At 42.3% G+C, this 24098-nt stretch overlaps 1 protein-coding gene across 1 annotated transcript in view; it reads right to left on the reverse strand.

The window, feature by feature from the left end:
- The window catches only part of LOC126272624 (venom dipeptidyl peptidase 4-like), a 348387-nt gene that overhangs the window by 127584 nt on the left and 196705 nt on the right, over positions 1-24098 (reverse strand). The window contains exon 4 of the mRNA XM_049975582.1: positions 1728-1808. Coding sequence (XP_049831539.1) covers positions 1728-1808 — 81 coding nt within the window. The remainder of the gene's footprint in view (positions 1-1727; positions 1809-24098) is intronic.

Raw genomic sequence — 24098 nt, forward strand, 5'->3', positions numbered from 1 at the left:
TCCTGACTGTATCTGATTATTTCTTGTGGGTGTTTATAACAGACTTAGTTTATGTGCCTTGTTACCAAAAATAATGAATGAACTGAGACATCCCGTAACAGCAGCTGTGGAAGTTGTAACTCAAGACATGCTCGCTGCAGAGGGGGAACAATTTGAATACCGCGTTGACATATGCCGTGGATCTCAAGGGGGCCATATTAAACAATTATGAAAAGGTATGAAAAAAACCTGTTGAGTTTCCCGTTCGTCAAAAAACAAAATTCATTGCATATTAGGTTCATACGTGCGAAAAGCGGAAGAGTCTTTTTGATACACCCTGTATATCAACCATGAATTTATTGAAAGGAAAAACAGCACGAAATCAGTGAAAACTGTCGGATGAAATGGCATGTCAATTTTCTTGAACAAAAGCTCATGTAAGAACTCCTGACAATGAATCAACAGACAATATCGCCAAATACGCTGCTCGACAAAACGCTGCAGAAAGCTACGACAGAATTCCCGCGTTTGTGATCAAAAGGATATTAAGAAGCTCTGCAAAAGAGAAATGGGAAAAGAGAACGGGTGAAACTACAAAAGGGGTGGTTACAAATGAAGCACAAATCTTGCATGTGCTCTGTACCTCGCGGTTCATATTACTGTCGTGTCCACCTCTCCTCCATATTCTCCAATTCCCTGCCACGTAAAATCTTTACACTTAACTTTGCTATTCATTATCCTTCCATTTCTACTATATACGTATTTTTTCCTCTCCTGTTCTTCGATACTAACTGCATCCGCTAGCGTGTGGCATTTCTTAACTACCGTTTTTCTTCTTAACGAAGTCCGTTTTCGGGCTCTTATGTATGTGAGCCAGCTATTTCTTAAAAATTTACTTGTTCTAATAATCGAGGAGTCTCATTACACTTACACTACGCGAGCCGCCACATACGGCATACTTATAATGTCAGTCTTTTTTTCTGGACTAGGGAGCTGCAAATTTTCGACGGAAACTGCCGTCTGACGCAGACTGGATCGCAGTACTATAGAAGCATAGCACTAAATTATTCATTCACTTCTGTTACTCTTCAACGCATATACGCCAACGTTGGAAAATTAGTACAGGCAGAGTTTGTGCAGTGAAACAATAATCGAACCCAGGCAGGCCGTGTTATTTCTTTTGATATATCCGATACTGAGTGATCACCTAATGTAAGGCTTTAACCTAGTTCCCAGCTTTGATTCCAAAGCCCACAAACACTTACGCTAAGTTTGCAAGTCAAGCAACCCTGGTATGAGCATACAGATGGAAGTATGGCGTTACTTGCCTTCGGAGTTCTTATCGTAACGCAGAGGAAAAGAAGGAAAACGTGAGTTGGTAGTTATAAGTTGTCAGCATGTGCGTCAAACGTTCTCGAATGGCAATACTCTTGTATGATCAGCACTGTCCGAAGAAGGCAGCAAATGTCAGCTCGATGTACTCGTCTGGCAGCATTGTGCAAAATGGACGCTACCGCAGATTCTCGATAAATTTATCGATGTTTCTAATTCAAGAGAAATATACATCTTTTCCAATTTCAAGAAACACTTTCACTTGAAAAATCAACAGAAAATCTGGCTTTACAGGCGTATTTGAAAACATAACAATATAAGCTGCTTACAAAATTTGGTTGGTGTTGTACAATGAACTTTTTTCTGATTTCTGGAAGAGCAACTGAAATGATAACTTCAGTTAATAGAAGACTTACCTTTGCCACGTCATAGCCAAGAAGAACGTAGCGCTCATCTGCCGACAACAAAGACACATTCGCCTGGAGACTGCTGTATACCTGTAAAACATGCATTTATCTTAAATGTACTTTTCAAATAAATAGTACGTTTGGAGCATGCAGCAACAAAACACAAAAATAAACTTGTACAAACTTTGAAAAAATACTATATGCGAGAGTCCAACATACTGATTTATTTTTATAAAAAGTAGAACGAGCGTTCCGCAGGAGATAGACTCAGTGGGACAACAGCAGAAATAGAATTCACTGTTGGTGATTTACAGACTGTAACGAAATGATTTTCAGCTTTTCAGGCTTACTTTAGATTAGGGTTTCCCTCCAACGACAAAGAATATTATAGAAACATATTTTACAGTGATTTACACCAAATTATATGTTACAGCCTCACACCTCTATTTCGCATGTCAAGTATAAAATGGTACTTTATTTTTAGAAATCATGTTGATGTTAATACTAAAATTCTTATACAAAGTACTTGAAATGCAGACTGTTATACGGTACTAAATAGGATATAATGCGATATTTTCCATATGAATGGTAGGGGAATGCAACAAAGAAAGTTATTGCTTTTACTGAACTTCTTACTAAAGGTGTCCTTACACGAAATTGATTTAATACTTTCATGTGAGTTTTAACTACACAATGACATTTTCCATGGTGCCTGTTAAAGAAGTTTTCAGAGAATGAATCAGCACTCACACAGTGCACGAACAAAAATGTGTTACCTTTTTAAAGAAATTCACGCCATTCGACTGTTGATTGCTCATTTATTTTAGGCAATCATGATTTCGGCTTTGTAGCTATTTGCAAGTGTATATTCAAATGTTAAAATGCGTTTTAACAGTTCAACTTGTACTTGAAAATGGCTACAAAGCTGAAATCATGATCGCGTAAAATAAATGAACAACTAACAGTCAAATAGCTGAAACTTCTTTCAAAAGACTCTACATGACTGTAGTCCCATAGCAAGAACAGATGGAAAATGTATAATTTCAAAATGCGTGACACAAAAACAGGACGAATTTGTCGCATAGAACCTTAAAACCATTTCATGACCGCATCTTTGAGGTCGAAAAGGGAAAGAAAATTCTCGTAAGTTTACCGAATTGAGAACGGTAAACTTCTTGTTTACCTCACTGCACCAAACCAACAACAACTCCAAAAAGCCTTAGGGCATTAAGACACCAAACCCATAGCAAGTGCAATGATCATATAAATGGAATGATCATATAAAGTTGATCGTCGGTAAAGCAGATGCCAGACTGAGATTCATTGGAAGAATCCTAAGGAAATGCAATCCGAAAACAAAGGAAGTAGGTTACAGTACGCTTGTTCGCCCACTGCTTGAATACTGCTCAGCAGTGTGGGATCCGTACCAGACAGGGTTGATAGAAGAGATAGAGAAGATCCAACGGAGAACAGCGCGCTTCGTTACAGGACCATTTAGTAATCGCGAAAGCGTTACGGAGATGATAGATAAACTCCAGTGGAAGACTCTGCAGGAGAGATGCTCAGTAGCTCGGTATGGGCTTTTGTTGAAGTTTCAAGAACATACCTTCACCGAGGAGTCAAGTAGTATATTGTTCCCTCCTACGTATATATCGCGAAGAGACCATGAGGATAAAATCTAAGATATTAGAGCCCAGATAGAGGCATACCGACAATCCTTACGAGGATGGAATAGAAGGGAGAACCGCCAGAGGTACTCAAGGTACCCTCCGCCACACACCGTCAGGTGGCTTGCGGAGTATGGATGCGGATGTAGATGTAGATGCCTTCCAACGTGTTATTCAGAAGATACCTCCATCCCCTTGTACTCTTACGGTTTTATGGACAACTCTGCAAGGCTCATGGTGTTACCATACATTGGTCGAGACCATGCCAAATTATCTTATGTATCAAGAGCAATATAGTTCGGAGCGCATCAGATGAGCGCTTTACATAATCCTGTATTGAGGCGCCTCGCATAACGTGCGGAAAAACCTCTCATATTAACTAAAGATTCTCATGAATCATATGATTTTTCTGCTTTTACTAACATTACTTCTACTGTTTAATTAGAGAAATAAGTAAAATTAATATTTTTGCCTATGGTACAAACTAGAATTGGCAAATCCGACTCCAAATATGAAGATAACTGCTTTTTCTCCCAAGACTGAATCAATTCTTTATCTACATATTTTTCAGACGAGGATTTGTGTTCTTATCATTCCCACTTTGCAGCCCTCGAAATTTAGCAACGCAAACAAGAGATGTAATAGTTAAGCTTCTTTCAAACTCTCACAGTTTATTCGAAAGACAAAATAGCGTATTACCCATAACGGAAGAACACCACTACTTCACAATCTCTACGTAGGCAAGAGTCAATATTTCATTTTCATCAATTAACTTTCTCGGGGAACAGAAACACAAAGCTGTAACCTCAAGCTCACATATAATATAGTTCCTTGTGTTTCTGTAATGCTGACTGTGTGGTCCCTACACCAATATTATCTCGACAGGAGATAGATACTTGTCAGATGAGGATGACTGAGCAAACTGGAAACTGTTTCGTGAAGAGAGGCAGGTGTTGCAGAATATCAAGACGTTCGGTTGTTTTTGTGGTAAATGTAAGTATTCCTACTCAATATTTCGGAACAACGGTAAAACTTTAGTCCTTAAACTTTCAGTTACAAGAGAAACATACGTATTCTAATTCTTTGTGTAAGGGCAAAAATAATATACCAATATGAGATGTAAGGTAGAAACGTGGCAGACGTTATCGTTATCTTCCAGTGCTGCTGCATACGTTTATAATGGTCACTAGTTCCAAAATACGTTTTCGAAACGTAAAAAGTGTTGTAGGATTACGTTGCCCATAAATATCCATGTTGCAAAGTACGATAGCAAACTCTTGTTCTTAGGTCTAACAGCGACAGACTACGATAAAAGGGCCGGCCGTAGTGACCGAGCGGTTCTAGGCGCTTCAGTCTGGAACCGCGCGATCGCTACGGTCGCAGGTTCGAATCCTGCCTCGGGCATGGATGTGTGTGATGTCCTTAGGATAGTTAGGTTTAAGTAGTTCTTAGTTCTAGGGGACTGATGACCTTAGAAGTTACGTCCCATAGTGCTCAGAGCCATTTGATTCGCAATGTAAACGGAATCCATTGCGTGCGCTTTATGTTAGAAACGATACAAAAAATAGTGTTCAGAACAGATAGGCAGAATCGATTGAAAACAATGAATGAAAGTGATGGTTAGAAATTTGCGTAAAATCCGACTGAATGTGGAGAAGAAGAATCACTGACTTCCTGAGCGTTTCGGTGGTAAACAGAACTAGTTTTATCCGTGCAGCAACCTCGTTCGCTGCTCTTTATCTCGATTCAGGGGCCTGCGGGTAAACAAAAGCGCCGTTTCGTTTATTGCTGTTACGTAATAGTCAAACACAGCTCCCACCCAGTTACGGCATTTGCTGATACGTCGGGAGAGTTTCATACTGCAGCGTGGAACCATCGCTTTTACCAGGTGTACCGGTATGAAATGAGCGTTTTTGTTGTTGTTTTTTTGTGGAAATGAAACACTAAAGTAAAAACATTTTATTCAAAGTACTGACCATTGCTTTCTATACATTTTGATCACCTTCTGGCAATTTGTGGACACCACGCCAATAGAAATGTTCGTCTTTTGAAGCAACCTATCAATACCCAATTTTCGACTTCTTCGTAGGAATCGAAGTGTTCCTCAGCTAATGCGTGTCCCATTGATGAAAACAAATGGTAGTCGGAAGGGTCCAAGTCCGGTGAATACGGCGGGTGGGGTAGCAGTTCCCAGCCAAGTGTTTTGATTGTATCCTGAACCACTTTTGCTTTGTGTGCAGGTGCATTGTCGTGTAAAAAAATTTCTTTGCCGTGTCTTCTGGCCCATTCTGGTCTTTTTTCGACCAATGCATAGTTCAAATTGATCATTTGTTGTCTCTAGCGATTAGTATTCACAGTTTCACTGGGTTGGAGAAGCTCATGATACAGCACACCTTTCTGATCCCACCAAACACAGAGCATTGTCTTCTTGCCGAATCTATCTGGTTTTGCAGTCGATGTTGATGGATGTCCCGATTTAACCCATGATTTTTCCCGTTTAGGATTCTTAGAATAAATCCGCTTTTCATAGCCAGTAACTATTCAATGCAAAATTGATTTTCTTTCATGTCTTCGAAGCAAAATTTGACAAATGGTTTTTCGGTTTTCCATCTCTCTTTGTTTCTATTCATGTGGCGCCCATTTTCCACACTTGTGTATCTTTCCCATAGCTTTCAAACGGTCAGAAATTGTTTGTTGTGCAACATTTAGCATTGCTGCCATTTCCTTATGACTCAAAGTATCATCTTCATGCAATATTGCTTGCAATTCGGCGTCTAGGGACTTTTTGGGTGGTCTTCCACGTTCTTCATTTCTTACAACAAAATCATTATTTCTGAACCGTTGAAACCATCTTTTGCATGTTGCTTCTGATAGAGCATGATCACCATATGCCTCGACAAGCATTCGATACGACTCTGCAGCACTTTTTTTCAAATGAAAACAAAAATTTAATGCTTTCCGCAAATCATCACTTTCTGATACAAAATTCAACATCGTTAACAAGATGAAAACATATGATGTTTGTTCCATGACTTGATGTATACTAAATATCTTTGACAGATGTCATACCAACCAAACGAAAAAAAATAAGGCTCATTCACAACAAATGTTCCCTATCGACACATTTGTATCTTAACGCTCATTTCATACCGGTACACATGGTACAAAAAAAAATCGAGGGCAGCTAGTCTCAGAAACCAATGAAAGACTCATCCACTCCAACCTGGAGATTATTTTCTGAATAACAGTACACAAGACCGGCATTTATGTTTTCACAAAAATAATGAAAGAAAACTACACTGCGTGACAAAAAAAGTGAGGTGGGCATAAGAGAGGAGGAAACGGAATGGAGCTTCACAGGGTGCGAAAGTATGTGACGTTATTACACTGATCACAATAGGGAGTGAAATTTACAAAGAAGGTATCTTTCCCAGGTGACACGCACTGCTGCAACTGGTCGTTGATATTTTGGGTACTAGCACCGGGACAGAGTTTACATCTGAGCAGTACCCACACAAGTTCTGTCGCAGACATATCTTAGGATACATGAAATATATTCGCTGTTTCGAATATGGACAGACATCAGCTGTACAATGAAAATCTGCGATGGTCCGGCACACGAACTCGGATCTCGCGTAGTACGCGAGCGGTCGCCTTCACCGCTTCGGACATGTGCGAAGGAACAGACACCACGCATTCATATACACTGAAGCGCCGCAGAAACTGGTGTAGACATACTTATTCAAATACAGACATATGTAAACAGGCAGAATACGGAGCTACGGTCGGCAACGCCTATATAAGACAAGTGCCTTGCACAGTTGTTCCATCGGCTACTGCGGCTATAATGTGCAGGTTACCGAGATTTATCTGAGTTTGAACGTGGTGTTATAATCGGCGCACAAGCAATGGGACACAGTATCTTCGACGTAGCGATGAAGTGAGGATTTGCCGGTACCACCATTTCACCAGTGTAACCTCAATATCAGGAATCCTGAAAAACATCAGTTCTCCGATATCTCGGCGGCTGGAAAAAGATCCAGCAAGAACGGGACCAACGACGACTGAAGAGAATTGTTCGACGTGACAGAACTGCAACCCTTCCGTAAATTGCTGCAGATTTCAATGCAGGGCCATCAACAATTGTCAGCGTGCGAACCATTCAACGAAACATCATCCATATGGGCTTTCGGAGCCGAAGGCAAACTCGTGTATCCTTGATGACTGCACGATACAAACTTTTACGCCCCACCTCAACACCGAAATTGGACTGTTGATGACTGGTAACATGTTGCCTATTCGGACGAGTCTCGTTTCAAATTGTATCGAGCGGATGGACGTGTACAGGTAAGGAGACAACCTTATGAATCCACGGATCCTGCATGTCAGTGGGAGATTATTCTATCTTCTGGGGACTCTGTAATGGTATGGGGCATGTGCATTTGGAGTGGTGTGGGACCCCTGATATTAGTCTGACAGGTGAAACGTACGAAAGCATCTTGTCTGATCACTTGCATCCATTCGTATCCATTGCGCATCCCGACTGACTTGGGCAATTCCAGCAGGACAATGCGATATCCCACATGTCCAGAATTGCTACAGTGTCGCTTCAGGAACAATCTTTTGAGTTTAAATACTTTCGCTGGCCACAAAATTCCCCAGATATGAACATTATTGAGCACATTTGGGATGCCTTGCAACGTACTGTTAAGAAGAGATCTCCACCCCCTCGTATTCATACGGATTTATGTTATGGACAGCTCTGCAGGATTCATGCTGTCAGTTCCCTCCAGTACTACTCCAGACATTAGTCGAGTCCATGCCACGTCGTGTTGCAGCACTTCTGCTTGCTCCCGGGGCCCCTACATGATATTAGGCAGGTGTAGCAGTTTCTTTGGTTCTTCATTGTATTTCATAACGGCTGTAGGGAACACTGCAGCGTACTTCTTAAAAACACAGGTACTGCAATATAGCTTTCATCCACCGATACCAATTAGTGACTTTCATTAATATCTCTGCCCGCCCTCCCCCGCCCCCGTACAGTAATTACAGGAAGTGTTCGAGTGCAGGAACGATGAAATATGGAAGTTTGCGTCTGGCCGGTAAGTCGTGCACGGATAGCCAAAGAAGATAAGGTGGCCGCTCGCGTAAAACGGGAAACTCAGGTTCCCTCCTAGGCCGGCACAGATTTTCATTGTCCTCATTCCATTATACAGTAGACGGTCGTCCAGATTCGCAAGTATGAAAACATTTCATGTATTTCATGATAGCTGTAGTCAGCGCAGTCGTACTTCTTAACAACACAGGCACTGCAATATCGTATCGTTGGCGCCTTACCTAAGGAACTTGGCCACTGAACTACCTCAACAGCGCTCAAGCAGTTCATAGAGACACGTGTAATATGTGAACGAGCATTGCCTTGTTGAAAAGTGTAACCACGATGCTGTCGCATGAGAGGCAACACTCGAGTACGCGAAATGTTCGTGGTATGCCGTCGTGCCATCGAAGCTCTCTCAATAACTGTTAACCGCGGCCTAAGGTCATTACCGTTGGCACCCCACACCACCGCACCAGGAGTAACTTTGCAGTGCTCCTCCAAAACATTGGAAGTATTGGACATCTCCCGGAGTCGGCGCCAGAGCCGCCAGCGATGGTCTGTACTTGTGCAGGGAAGGGGTAAGACGGTTCTTGAATTCGGCAACGTACAGGAGGTCAAGCGATTGGAACTTGTGAGTGGGCATCCAGGGCTGCTGCTAAATGACAGAACAGAAAATTAGGTAAAATAAAGTGAATATATGTCGGTGTGCGGTATACATGGGGTGCAGGAAGTTACCAGGTCGAGGCCAGTCTAGGAGGACGAACAAGTAAACAAATATACAGTGGAAGGGGAGACGGTTCATGTTAATTTATGTTGGTGGCCGGTCATGGAACGGAAAGCAGGAGGCTATGCCTCCAATCAGAGACGTCTGTGCTGCTCGAGGTCTGGATCACAAGTAGCGAAGTGACTGAGTCCTGCACTCCACACACACGACCTGTATCCCACGCACGCTACTGGCTAAAACCGATGGTAGTTCAGCAGAAGGCTCAAGGCTTCTCTTTCAGCAGAGTACTGGTAGATAGGGCAGCTTGGCTGTGGAAGTGAAAGGGTAGCCCACAACATAGACAAACAACAGTATTCACAATTACAAGCACCCAAGCTTTAATGATCTTCCAGCAATAAAGGCTCTTAACAAATCTCAATTAAGCAAGGACATAAACTTGGTTACAAACATATGTTAACCTTCAACCAGAGAATAACTCCAATAAAGAATTACCAATCAATAAAACGTAGATAAATGACTGCTTTACAAGAATGCTTAAATTAAGTAAAATCATGAAAGCTAAGTTACAAATTTTATGTTAAGCTTCAGAAGGTGAATAACCCCAATAAAGAATTCTCATTTAAATAAAACATATATAGGAAAATGCCTTACCAAAATGCTTGAATTGTGTAAAATATGAAAAGCTGAGTTACAACTTTTCTCACAAACTACTTAGGAATTTACAGCAAATAAACAAGTTTGGTCTGTTTAGCCAGAAGGTAACTGCCAAGTCCAAGCGAGCGAAGCCACTCAGAGCGGACGACCGCCCCAACGCTGGTCATCAGCTGACATCGTCACGGCCTAATGGCCACCGTGCTAAAACAGACTAACGTTTCGCTAAGCGACCGACAGCAAAACAGGGGTAAGAGTGACTGAAAATCGGCGTTCGCCGTTCGAAACACGGCACACCCTGAAGCGGGAGCAGGCACAGCTGACTAGCGGCCATACAGCCGCGAGCAAACAAATCTCACGCCGCCAGTACTAACTCGGGAAATGATAGCGAGCGACAAGACACCACGCGCAAAGCAGCAACCGTGCCTGCCCCTCGACCACAGAATGTGCCCTGTCTCCTTGTCTATGGTAATACAATTTATAGCACACAAGAAACGATTTAATAATGGCATTAGTTCAACGCAAGATCAGTTAACAGTTAGGTCCAGTAAAGATTTACCAACGGATTTACCTTCAAACTTCCGGACCACAGGCGGAAATTAGCAAACTTGGCGTAAGTTTTCACCAGACCGATAAACAAGAAATCAAATTAAACAGTTGCCAAAAATACAATCACGATACGCAGGCCCTTCAAGACCTTGCTATCTTACAGTTATCATTAACGGCGAAACAGACACAAATGAATGGCAAGAAATTCACCATTAAAAGCAAAAAACAACACACCAAAAAGGTTAAATTAATTAATTTGCAGACGAGCCAGTCACTGAAAGCTCAGTTCCACAAGATTAGGACTAACCTCACTCGGCAGCAATACATTTGTGTGCGTGATAACTAGGTTGCCCAAACAGGACTCGAAAACCCAAGACAACAGGTCACACGTTAGCTGTCTTGTTCTCGGATACTAGGCACCACCGGGCTAAGACAATTGCGACGAAAAAAGAATCTCTGAAATTACAGCTGCCTGCAGGAAAACAAATGAGTCACGGTGCATGAACGTAAAGCACAAGCCACTGTTCCAGCCGGAGCGTAACCTTTTCAATGCACATACGAACAACACACGTGGTCATAAAGGGAGCAGCAGATGCGTACCAAGCAAACTATACTGCACCAAAATACGACCCACGTCACGTCCACAAACCGGAGAACTGCTCCCGGAGGTGGTATCTGCTCGCTGGACTGCCGCAACTCTCTGTCCCCCGGAAAGCGATGTTGACTGCCGCCTTGCTCAACGCTCCCTTCTCGGCCGTGCACAACAACTCTTCTCTTGTCGCCTCAGAGTGCAGCCGCAATGTCCGTTCTCCCCTGCTGTCCGCCCCAGACTCCCGTACTCGCACTCACTCCCTCGTTAGGACCCGCGACAGGAGGCGCTCGCGATCGCACATAGTGCCAACCTCAGCCAGAGGAGTAATCGATAGCGTCTTGCGCGCGCGAGCCGCGCCACGGCTCAAGCAGTTTTAAATTAACTGCCTCGGTTCTGAAAGGCACGCAATTTGTCACGTAGGCACAACCGAAGTTGCTCTGGGATAAAACTTGTAAAGACCTGACTGGATGACTGGTTCTTTGAAATAAATTTTTGAAACCAATTCCCTAAAATATTCCTTGATTGGCTGCCACCCTGTAAAAGTCATCCAGAGCAGTGCAGAACAGTGATTCCTCGCTAAACAAAATGCGACGCTATTCAGCAGCAGGCCACGCTTCTCGGTCATGGCAGCGTCCCAAACGCAGTCGTTTGTGTTGTCGTGTCAACGGTGGCCTGAAAATGAGACGGTAATTACCTACTTCGGCTGCTGCAAGTCTGCAACCAGTGGCATGGGATGACACAGGATATTGCGCAGAATTCACTGTTGTAACTGTTGGATGGCAAGCGCAGATGTGAAGAGGTTACGTTGTGCTTGGTGCAGAATAACGGCGGTCGTCCATTGTCGATCGGAACGCTGATGAAGATTATGTCTGCCCTTAAGCACCCATGCAGTCTAACATTGGGCCACTGTGACACTCGAATGATCCGCAAATCTGGATACTTCACGATTAGACCAGCAGGATTAGACCAGTAGTCCCACGATGAGACCATTTCCAAACTCTGTTAGGTACTGATAACGCTGTCTCACACGAGTACATGACAACTCTGTGTCTTTGCCAGTGCTCATGCAACACCTGATGCTGCTCACGCCCCTTATACACTCAACCAGGCCTGATAACGATATTAAACAGGAACAACAGTAACGCCCGCTGGCGTCCATTCCACCTTTCACAAAGGATTGCAGCTGCGTTCATTTCCCATGGTGTGTATATTTGTGAGAAGCTACGGTGAGATCGGAACATATCTTCTGCGTGGCTCACTTTGTTTGTCAGCCAGTGTAGACTCAGAAGAAATAAGAAGCCTGCGTTCAAATGAATAATACAAGCAGAGCCGTTGAGCAAAGTGTGTTGGCCGGCTGCTGTGACCGAGCGTTTCTAGGCGCTTCAGTATGGAACCACGCGACTGCTACGGTCGCAGGTTCGAGTCCTGCTCGGTCATAGATGTGTATGCAGTTCTTAGGTTAGTTAAGTTTAAGTAGTTCTAAGTTCTACGTGACTGATGACCTCAGATGTTAAGTCTTGTAGTGCTCAGAGCCATTCAAAGTGCGTTGTTGATTAAAACGACTTCTGTAATGAGATAAATTTTTAACAATCTTTGTTGATAACTACTGAACAGTTTATTCTCAGTAACTTTAATTACATTTCCAAATGTATCAACATCTCTAAGTAACTTCATCAAACTGTCCGGATAGCTAAGCACATTATCGCGTCGCTTCCAGGTTTCTGGAAAGCCAGGCTCCTGCGAATGAAATCCGCTTCGCGAATTAACAACGAAGCTGGCAAACCGACAAGGGTGGATATGGTTTTAAAGTGGTTCCCTACAGCCAACTCAGCAAAAACAGGTCTGCAACCCAAGTTCCACCTCGGATATAACATTTACGAAATGTAGTCACACTTGAACTTGAGACATGCAATCGACGAAGACACATAGAACACACAGATGCCGTACTCTGTGGTAGTAAATGTCGTGTGACTAGGGCCTCCCGTCGGGTAAAACGTTCGCCAGGTGCAAGTCTTTCGATTTGCCGCCACGTCGATGGGGATGAAATGATGATGATTAGGACAACACGACACCCAGTCCCTGAGAGGAGAAAATCTCCGACCCAGCCGGGTGTCGAACCCGGGGCCTTAGGATTGACATTCTGTCGCGCTGACCACTCACCTACCGAGGGCAGACTACTCTCTGGTGGGGATCGGGGAAGTGGGCCAGTGGCTGCATCACCCACTCTACCTAAATTTGTGAAAACCCATGTACCAAGGCCTACGCCGTTGAAAAACGGGGAAATACGATAAAGAAGAACATGATCAGTGATAGAAATTCACAGCAGAGAATATTTTTCTTAATTAAAAATTACAAAAAAGTTTGGTCACAAATTCTGAAAATTGAAAGAAATTACAAATAGCTAGAAGTAGTACGAGAATATTTAATAAAAGAGATAACAATCACTGTAAAAAAATATAGGGGCATTTCTTTACTCAGAACCTCATATATAAGGGGAGTTCATTAAGTAATACAATATATTTTTTGCTGAAAGCGGGTTGGTCTTATTCAGTATTCATACACCATATTACTGCCAATCTTTCCGTTACAAAACTATTTTTCTACATAATCTCCGTTCAGTACGACGGCCTTACCCCAGCTTACTGTGAAGGCTTCTAGGCCAATATGGTACCACCTTTTCAAAATAATCTCCGCTGAGTACGACGGCCATACCCCAGCTTACCGTGATGGCTTTCATGCCAATATGGTATCACCTTTTCAACATAATCCCCGTTCAGTGCGACGGCCTTACCCCAGCTTACTGTGAAGGCTTCTATGACAATATGGTACCACCTTTTCAAAATAATCTCCGTTGAGTACGACGGCCTTACCCCAACTTACTGTGAAGGCTTCCATGCCAATATCGTACCACCTTTTCAACATAATCAGCGTTCAGTACGACGGCCTTACCCCAGCTTACTGCCAAGGCTTCCATGCCAATATGGTACCACCTTTTCAACATAATCTCCGTTCAGTGCGACGGCCTTACCCCAGCTTTCCGTGAAGGCTTCTATGCCAATATGGTACCACCTTTTCAAAATAATCTCCGTTGAGTATGATGGCCTTACCCCAGCTTACTGTGAAGGCTTCCATCCCAATATCGTACCACCTTTCCAACATAATCAGCGTTCAGTACGACGGCCTTACCCCAGCTTACTGCCAAGGCTTCTATGTCGATATGGTACCACCTTTTCAACATAATAACCATTCAGTACGACGGCCTTACCCCAGCTTACTGTGAAGGCTTCTATGCCAATATGGTACCACCTTTTCAAAATAATCTCCGTTGAGTACGACGGCCTTGCCCCAGCTTACTGTGAAGGCTTCCATGCCAATATCGTACCACCTTCTCAACATAATCAGCGTTCAGTATGACGGCCTTACCCCAGCTTACTGCGAAGGCTTCTATGCCGATATGGTACCACCTTTTCAACATAATAACCGTTCAGTACGACGGCCTTACCCCAGCTTACTGTGAAGACTTCTATGCCAATATGGTACCACCTTTTCAAAATAATCTCCGCTGAGTACGACGGCCATACCCCAGCTTACTATGAAGGCTTCTATGCCAATATGGTACCACCATTTCAAAATAATCTCCGTTGAATACGAAGGCCTTACCCCAGCTTACTGTGAAGGCTTCTATGCCGATATGGTACCACCTTTTCAAAATAATCTTCGCTCAGTACGACGGCCTTACCCCAGCTTACTGTGAAGGCTTCTATGTCGATTTGGTACCACCTTTTCAACATAATAACCGTTCAGTACGACGGCCTTATCCTAGCTTACTGTGAAGGCTTCTATGCCAATATGGTACCACCGTTTCAAAATAATCTCCGTTGAGTACGACGGCCTTAACCCAGCTTACTGTGAAGGCTTCCATGCCAATATCGTACCACCTTTTCAAGATAATCAGCGTTCAGTACGACGGCCTTACCCCAGCTTACTGTGAAGGCTTCTATGCCGATATGGTACCACCTTTTCAACATAATAACCGTTGAGTACTACGGCCTTACCCCAGCTTACTGTGTAGGCTTCTATGCCGATATGGTACCACCTTTTCAACATAATAACGTTCAGTACGACGGCCTTACCCCAGCTTACTGTGAAGGCTTCTATGCCGATATGGTACCACCTTTTCAACATAATAACCGTTCAGTACGACGGCCTTACCCCAGCTTACTACGAAGGCTTCTATGCCGATATGGTACCACTCCACTGGTCGACGTTGGAGCCAAAGTCATGCCGCATCAAAAATCTCTCCATCATCCACGTACTGCTTTCCACAGAGTGCATCCTTCCCTGGGACAAACACATGGAGCTGGGAGGATGTGTGTTCCGAGCTGTAAGGTGGATGAAGAAGATCTGTCCAAATAAGTTTTGAGAGCTCCTCTCGGTGGACGAGTGTGTCAGCTGGACCAACAGAGACGTACAGTTGTGCAGCGAGGTGTTTGATTTGTAATACTCGATCACCTCAGACGAGTGTGTCCGCACGTTCCAACACTGCAGCTCTGTGAGGCTGGCCGGCACGTGGAAGATCGGACACGTTTTGCCCGACCTTGTGATGATGACAGACGCCTCGCCAAACTACTCACCGTGCTTTTGTTCTCTGCCAGGTGTCCGCAGACATTCCGCTGGCCCCTACGATTATCTGCGATACTCTGGTTTTCCACCAAAATAAACCCGTATCACAGATCTCTGATTGGAACGCACCTCCATCACAGACGTCATTCTGAAGGCTGCATATAGCGCCGCCACATATCGCAACTTCATCAAACTATGCGGCTGAAGCGGGAATAATCTACAATGTCCCACAAGAAACTCCGCTTCGTTTCAGTCGTAACCGGCCGAGAAAAAAGTGTATTGCCTTGCTTATTGAACGCCCTCCTAAAGTACTTTAAGTTAATAACACAAAGACACGTAGTAATTTTAGAAAATATCTTTTAAGAGCAAGCTGAGCTCAGCTCAGACAGCACATTTGTCGTTAAAACAAATAATGACTTGGTTCAAATGGCTCTGAGCACTATAGGACTTAATTGCTGAGGTCATCACTCCCCTAGAACCTAGAACTACTTAAACCCAACTAACCTACGGACATCAGACACATCCATGCCCGAGGCAGGATTCGAACCTGCGACCGTAGCGGTCGCGCGGTTCCAGACTATAGAGCCTAGAACCGCTGGGCCACCCCGGCAGGCTAAGACAAATAATTGAAAAACCTACTGACTGTATTAGAGGCACACGTTACGTGTTTATTGACTACTTAAAACCCTTTGAAACTGTAGATAGCAGAGTGTTGTTGGCAAAGGACATTCATATGAGACCACTTACTAAAAATAATCCAACAAAGGTACCAAAATTACAAAATTGCCATTGCAAAAATGTTATAATAGTAACAAATCTGGGGTTATGATAACGATGCAGTTTGTTCCCGATATTTTCTTCTATCTATGTTGAAGATACATAGAGACAGTGACTGAAAGAAACACAGTTTTTGCATCCGTAACTTTAACAAACGAACTTCCTTTATGCCAGTACTTTTTCTGGTTGACCAACCTCTAGTAGCTGGCGGTGAGGAGAATGGACGACGTGCGGTGGGCAAACCGTTTGAAGGTTTACAGAACTACTCTTTTTTTTTTTTTTCAAAATTTTATTACTCGGTTTTGCAACAGGAAACTATGAAGAGGTATGACTATAAAATCTACACACAAAAAACTCATGGGATCTAAAGGCCAGTCGGAAAAAAATAAAGAATCAGTTACATGAATGGTATTGGGATCACATACAAACATCATCATCATCATCATTTAAGACTGATTGTGCCTTTCAGTGCTAACATTGGTGCCTCTTCTGATGTTAAGCCTATTACTTCAAAATCATTCTTAACCGAATCCAATTACCTTCTCCTTGGTCTACACCGACTCCTCCTACCCTCTACTGCTGAACCCATGAGTCTTTTGGGTAATCTTGCTTCTCCCGTGCGTGTAACATGACCCCACCATCTAAGCCTGTTCGCCCTGACTGCTAAATCTACAGAGTTCAGTCCCAGTTTTTCTTTGATTTCCTCATTGCGGACACCCTCCTGTCATTGTTCCCATCTACTGGTAGCTGCAATCATCCTAGCTACTTTCATATCCGTAACTTCAACCTTATTGATAAGGTAACCTGAATCCACCAAGCTTTTGCTCCCATACAACAAAGTTGGTCGAAAGATTGAACTGTGCACAGATAACTTAGTCTTGGTACTGACTTCCTTCTTGCAGAAGAGAGCAGATCTTAGCTGAGCGCACACTGCATTAGCTTTGCTACACCTCGCTTCCAGTTCTTTCACTGTGTTACCATATGCATCCTAAGTACTTGAAACCGTTCACCTGTTCTAACTTTGTTCCTCCTATTTGACACTCAATCCGTTTATATATCTTTCCCACTGACATTACTTTTGTTTTGGAGATGCTAATATTCCTATCATAGTCCTTACATTTCTGATCTAGCTCTGAAATATTACTTTGCAAACTTCCAATCGAATCTGCCATCACAACTAAGTCATCTGCATATGCGAGACTGCCTATTTTGTGTTCACATATCTTAATCTCACCCAGACAGTCTATTGTTTTCAATATATGATCCATAAATAATATGAACAACAGTGGAGACAGGTTGCAGCCTTGTCTTACCCCTGAAACTACTCCGGACCATGAACTCAGTTTACCGTCAACTCTAACTGCTGCCTGACTATATATGTAAAGACCTTTAATTGCTTCCAAATGTTCGCCTCCTATTCCATAATCTCGTAGAACAGACTATAACTTCCTCCTAGGAATCCGGTCATATGCATTTTCTAGATCTATAAAGCATAGATACAATTCCCTGTTCCACTCGTAACACTTCTCCATAATTTGCCGTAAGCTAAACATGTGGTCCTGACAGCCTCTAACCAGGAAAGTACTTGGGATCGATCTGTACGAACGTTTGGCTACAGGACCATTATGTACCCCTGAATGTGCTGGTGGGTGTTGTTTTTCTGCAAAACTCTGCATTCACGCTGTAGATATCACTGTAGATGTAATTTTAGACGCCATACGCAATGCAGCAATCTTAACTATAAATGTAAATGCGGAATGTTAATAAAATGCTCCGAGGAATACGAATGACTGCAAAACGCTTAGTGAAGAAATGCAAGTTGATCGCACGGTGTATTTGCACATTCTATAATATCAGTGTTGAACGCCACGTCAATAACACTTTTGAAGTTGTCCACTGGTTCACCAATATCGTAGCCAGCGTTCTGCCACGCTTAACGAAGCATTGGTCTGTATACTCCCGCAGATAGCTGACTGTAAATGACAGAATTCATATTAATGATAAAGAATCTGTCGTGCAATTTCGGCTGCATATTACTGGAACGTAGTTTAATGAAGTCTGTTATTCTCTTGACATATATTTTATATTGCCTGAAGAAACACACATCCAGAGGTTGTGCATATTTTGTAGTTTTAGGCGGACTGATTTTTGAATCTACATGTTTTCCGCCAGATGCTTCCAGTAGTACTCGTACATTCTTATGTCCAGACCAGGAGTCACAAAGTACTAATGACTTTCTCAACAAATGTGGATTCAAAACTGACAGAAAAAACGTCTTCAGATGTTGTTTCGTCATCTTCCCACTCACACTTGCATCGACGACGACATTTGGAGGGCACCACGTCTCTATTTCCCTTGACACGCAGGATCCAAATTTTCCACTCGATTCTTGGAAGCAAATATAGAGTTTGTCTGCCAATCGCCCGTCCTTTGATATAGCAACATCGATCGTGTGACTATGTGTTGCACAGTTAACTGATTGCAACATCGCGACAGTGTTTCTCTCCCCTTTCATGGATAGTGTTCTGTCACAAGAAAGTTCATTGTTGAACTGACTATGGTCACATTTTCATACAGAACTAATATCGATGTTTTCTCTCGTGATATGCTCATTGACGTCAGCAACAAACGTTTGAGCTCTTTCAATCGACTCTTCTGCGTCATCCTTATCTTTTCGCGCTTGGAGCATAGTGATACGGCGTGATGTTATCCTAAACTCCTTTTCAAATTAGTAATAAATGCTAGTGAAGCTGTAATGTTTGTACACCCGAGATTTTTGACTACGTCCAATGCCCAATGTTGTAAATACCAATAATGAACGGCGGAACCGCATTCTCGCGCTTCATCGAATTTCGCCATTACACGCTTCTTGATGGTCTTGAACAGCAGTGTACGATTTCCTTTGAAAACTGTATTTCCTTCTCTTTTATTTGCCACGTAATCCAGTATGTTTTTATTATTGCTTTTTTACTTCAGTTTAGGGTATCTTTTCAGAAGCTTGTCTTATGTGTCGATACCTCTTACGTAATAATCATCATACATGTTCTCCAGTGTGTTGTCATCAAACGCCGTGATGATACTTGCAACTTTAACCTCCTTCTTGAGAGACGGTTGGTATTCACCCTCACTGCTTCCATCGCCTCTTCCCGCACTTGCCCTAGCACCACCGTTTGCAATGAGTTGTTTCTCATTATCATCCCTATCATCATCATTATGTGTTAGTGTTACAACAGTATCTGTTTCTAACTTATGCTCATATTTCAACACTATAACAGATACCAGGAAACATGCGAATCATTCATCTTCTACACCAATATCATCTTCACGAAGAAGGGTTCTTCGTAACTTCATCTCAACCAATCGCAATACATTAGCAGGATTGATTACCAATAGCCGAGCCATCTGACGCTTCAATACACAAATAATGTCACAAAACGCAACTTCAGAGGCACACTGCACCGTCCCTACTGGTCCCGACTGGAGTAGCGGAAGGTCAGAGTGCAATGCGGCATGGCAAACGCAGAGGCTTCTAACGGACGACTGCAGGGTTTTGCAGATGCGGGAGTATCACTAGTGCAATAAGAGACCTTTACATTATTTCTCACACGATTTTGGTGTATTTGTGTTTGTTCGAGCCCAAGTACTTTCCTGGTAAGAGGCCTAAACCCACACTGATTTTCATCCAATTTGTTCTCAACTACTACTCTCACTTTCCTTTCAACAATACCTGAGAAGATTTTACCCACAACGCAAACACTGAGCAAAAAAGAAGAGGACGCGGCATTCGGTCGGCCGCAGCTTCAAACACGCACGCCGCAGTTAACGCCGCCGCGTTTCCTACAGCCGCCACCGCAGCCACGAACGATTACGACGCTGACAATGAGGTGCAAGCATCCCCTCCTCTCCGGAGCTCCACGACAGGTGTTCTTAAGGTCGAACATTCGTGGACTGAGCCCGTTTTGTGTTTTTTTACGGTTGAACGGTTGAATAACACTTACAGACTTTCATAGGGGTCGTGATCTACTGAATAACTATAGTATTGAAAAGTAACAGATTTATAAGTCTTTTCTATCTGTACATACACCTGCCTCATTTAGTGTATGGCTCCCGTGAGCACGCTAAAGTGCCGCAGCATGACGTGGCATGGACCATACTAATATCTGAAGTAGTGCTGGAGGGAACTGGCACCGTGAATCCTGGAGGGCTGTCCATAAATATGTAAGAGTACTAAGAGGTGCAGATCTCTCGTGAACAGGACGTTGCAAGAAATCCCAGATATGCTCAATAATGTTCATATGGAGAGTTTGGTGGCCAGTGGAAATGTTTAAACTCAGTGTTGCTCGAGCAACTCTGAAGCAATTCTGGACGTGTGGGGTGTCCTGCTGGAATTGCCGAACTCCGTCGGAATGCACAATGGACATGAATGGATGCAGGTGATCCGACAGGATGCTTACGTATGTGTCACCCGTCAGAATCGTATCTAGACGTATCAGGGGTCCCATATCACTTCAACTGCACACACATTACGCCATTACAGAGCCTCCACCAGCTTGAATAGTCCCCTGCTGACATGAGGCTGTCTTCGGCTTCGAAAGCCCATATCGACAATGTTTCGTTGAATAGTTCGCACGCTGACGTTGATGGCCCAGCACTTAAATCTGTAGAAATTTGAGGAAGCGTTGTAGTTTTATCACGTTGAACGATTCTCTTCGGTCGTCGTTGGTCCCGTTCTTTCAGCGCCTTTTTTCGGTCACAGCGATGTTGGGGATTTGAGGTTTTACCGGATTCCTCATTTTCCACGGTTCACTAGTGAAATGGTCGTATGGAAAAATCCCCACATCATCGCTACCTCGGAGATGCTGTTTCCCATCGCTCGTGCGCCGACTATAGCACCACGCTCAAACTCACTTAAATCTAGATCACCTACCACTGTATCAGCAGTAACCGATCTAACAACTGCGCCAAACACTTGTCTTATATAGGCGTTGTCGACCGCAGCGCCGGATTCTTCGTGTTTATATATCTCTGTATTTGAATACGGATGCCTATACCAGTTTCTTTGTCGCTTCAGTGTATTTCTACATTTGGATCTACTGTTAGCAACTGACGTTGCAACTATAGAAACACGGCTACCTATTAAGTTTACTGCCACGCGTTGTAGCCGCGTGGTCTCAGGCGCCTCACCACGGTTCGCGGGGTTGCCGCCATATTATTTATGTAAATCAGGCATATTAAAATGACGATTAGTAAAAAAATATCTTGTTTAACTGGTGTGTGTTATGACCGCTGCAGTAGCGAAAGAGACTATATCGTTTTATTTAGCAGATACTGCCGAAAACCCACACCAATTATGTGTACTATTTGCGTTAACAACTTTTTTGTTTTGACGAAACATCGATTTTTTTGTGTAGCAAAACGTTTTGACAAGACATTAGTGTTGCAATTTCATCAATGGCAGAAAATATTGTTCCACTTTGCTTTCTATTGTATTCTATTTTCTAAATACCACAGCAATGTCAAAACAACTTTCCACCTTTTATTGAAAATGTTAGAATTACATTCCCATTAATGCTTCAGAGCAAGAAGATTGTCTCCCACCTACCATTAAACGTTGGAGCCAGTGAACAATTTTTCTTATTCAGGCTATGTTTAAAACAATAAGATTAAGAAGATAGTAAGAGTTTTTCTTAAAAAAGTTATGCATCCCCAGCTATAGAACGTAGCTGTTGTTTCTTTGTTATTAGTATTATCCTCATAAGCCCACCCATATTTATCATAAAATAATAGTTGTATTTGTATGCTGTAAGAACACAACAGAAATATAATTATCTGCATATCTGTACCATGTAAAAGGAGTGCCTCGAATGCTATTTTTTTTAAATTTCCTTTAATCTCAAGTTATTTTCAGTGTTCTATTTTATGTCAAACTGTTGATAGTTAAAGGTAACTTAATGTGAAATATGTTATATTGTACTAGTGCGAAACACCATTTTCCTGAACTTGATGGCTTATTGTGATAGTTTAATGTAAGAAAAAATTTGATAGCACGCTAATGTCACTAGTTCACTCAACCAAATCTATAGCAGAAAATAGTGTTCACTCTTATAAACCATTGGGACAACAAGTTTCCATCTTTTAGTGAATGATTCAGAGCAACAAGATACTCCACCACCTACAGTTATTCGCATAAATATGAAAGTTATTTGTGTTTACTCAAGCTAAATTTAACACACTGAAATTAACAGGAAAGTATTTTAAAAAAGAAAGCTATAGCAGATAGCTGTTGTATTTCTGTTATTAGTATCATCCACATAACCACATACATATTTATCATTTAGTAATTACTTTTGTGTGACAAGAACATAAGTACTTTCTATTCAGTTAATAGGAATCTTTAGTTATTGGATCTACATAATCATAACAGTGGAAGGAGTCGCTGCAAATTATGTCTTTAAATTTTTCTTGAATTGCCTCATGTCATTCTTTTCTTTCTTTTAGAAATGACTCTGTTCTACCAATGAACCAGCGGCTACAGACACTCACATATTTTGCCGCTGGTGATTTCTTTCTGTACGTTGGAGAACTTATTCGTACTGACAAGGGGGCAGCCGGCATGATTATTAAAAACTGTGTATGACACTGGACAACATGCACAAGATATAGTTTTTTAAATATATCAGTTAATAAGGAAAGAAAATAAAATAAGCAAATGTATTTGGATTAATATAATTTTATTCTGAAAATATTTGATTAATTTTATTTTCTGATCCTAATTATGAGCTTTATGATCCTTTGTTAACCAATACAGTTCTTTCTCCCTCCTCTGGTTCTTGTCAAGGTACTTTTGAAGCAGCACCATCTGCAATTCTGCTAATTATTTTTCATTTGAGAACAGATATTTTTATTCTGAAAACAAATCTGATAGCTCTAAGCTGAAATGACAAGAAAAGAACGAAGAACACAGTGAAGGTGCCAGTCCTCTGCTTACTTCAACTTTCCCTCCCACATAACATTCAGGTGCCAGAGATGATTGCACAACCCAAAATTATGTAAGAAACAGTTTCTCAACCATTTGTGGTGAGATACAATAACAGCAGCCTCCAGTTTGGTATGTGGCATAGGTACATTTCCACCGTAAGATTATAGAAAAGATAATGGATCCTTATTGCAAACTTTGGCATCTTATTCTTTAAATATGCCCTCAATATAATTAATAATCATCAAACCACAGAAACATGATTGATATATGCCCAAGAATTGCAAAATTGGATGGACAGACAGTGTTCAATAGTTTAAGAAGGGTATTTTCTATGTAACACCCATTGCCGTTGTAATGAATGAATCATTCTAAAACATAAATACAACAAGACAATTTTCAGTCAAATCAATCTCCATGATGTATATGTTGTCACAGTTTGTTAAAGAGGCTATAAATTTCACAAAGCACACCGCATTTCACAGTTGTTTCTGTTTATGTGCCTACTCGTAATTCAATTCACCATCTACCTTACAAATACATTTGATGGAATACTATCGTACAGGGATGTTGCATCTGAATCGAACTGACGGTGGCGTCTTTCTGTGACAACTTTATCAAATCGTGTAGTTTTGGAATTACATTACACATATGGGGGCCACCAATCTACAGCCTCTGCTACCTTTTCTGTGCTTAATATTTACGTGTTTCTGTCTTTAAATA

Source organism: Schistocerca gregaria, chromosome 5 (genome assembly GCF_023897955.1).
Source record: "Schistocerca gregaria isolate iqSchGreg1 chromosome 5, iqSchGreg1.2, whole genome shotgun sequence".
Taxonomy (NCBI): Eukaryota; Metazoa; Arthropoda; class Insecta; order Orthoptera; family Acrididae; genus Schistocerca; species Schistocerca gregaria.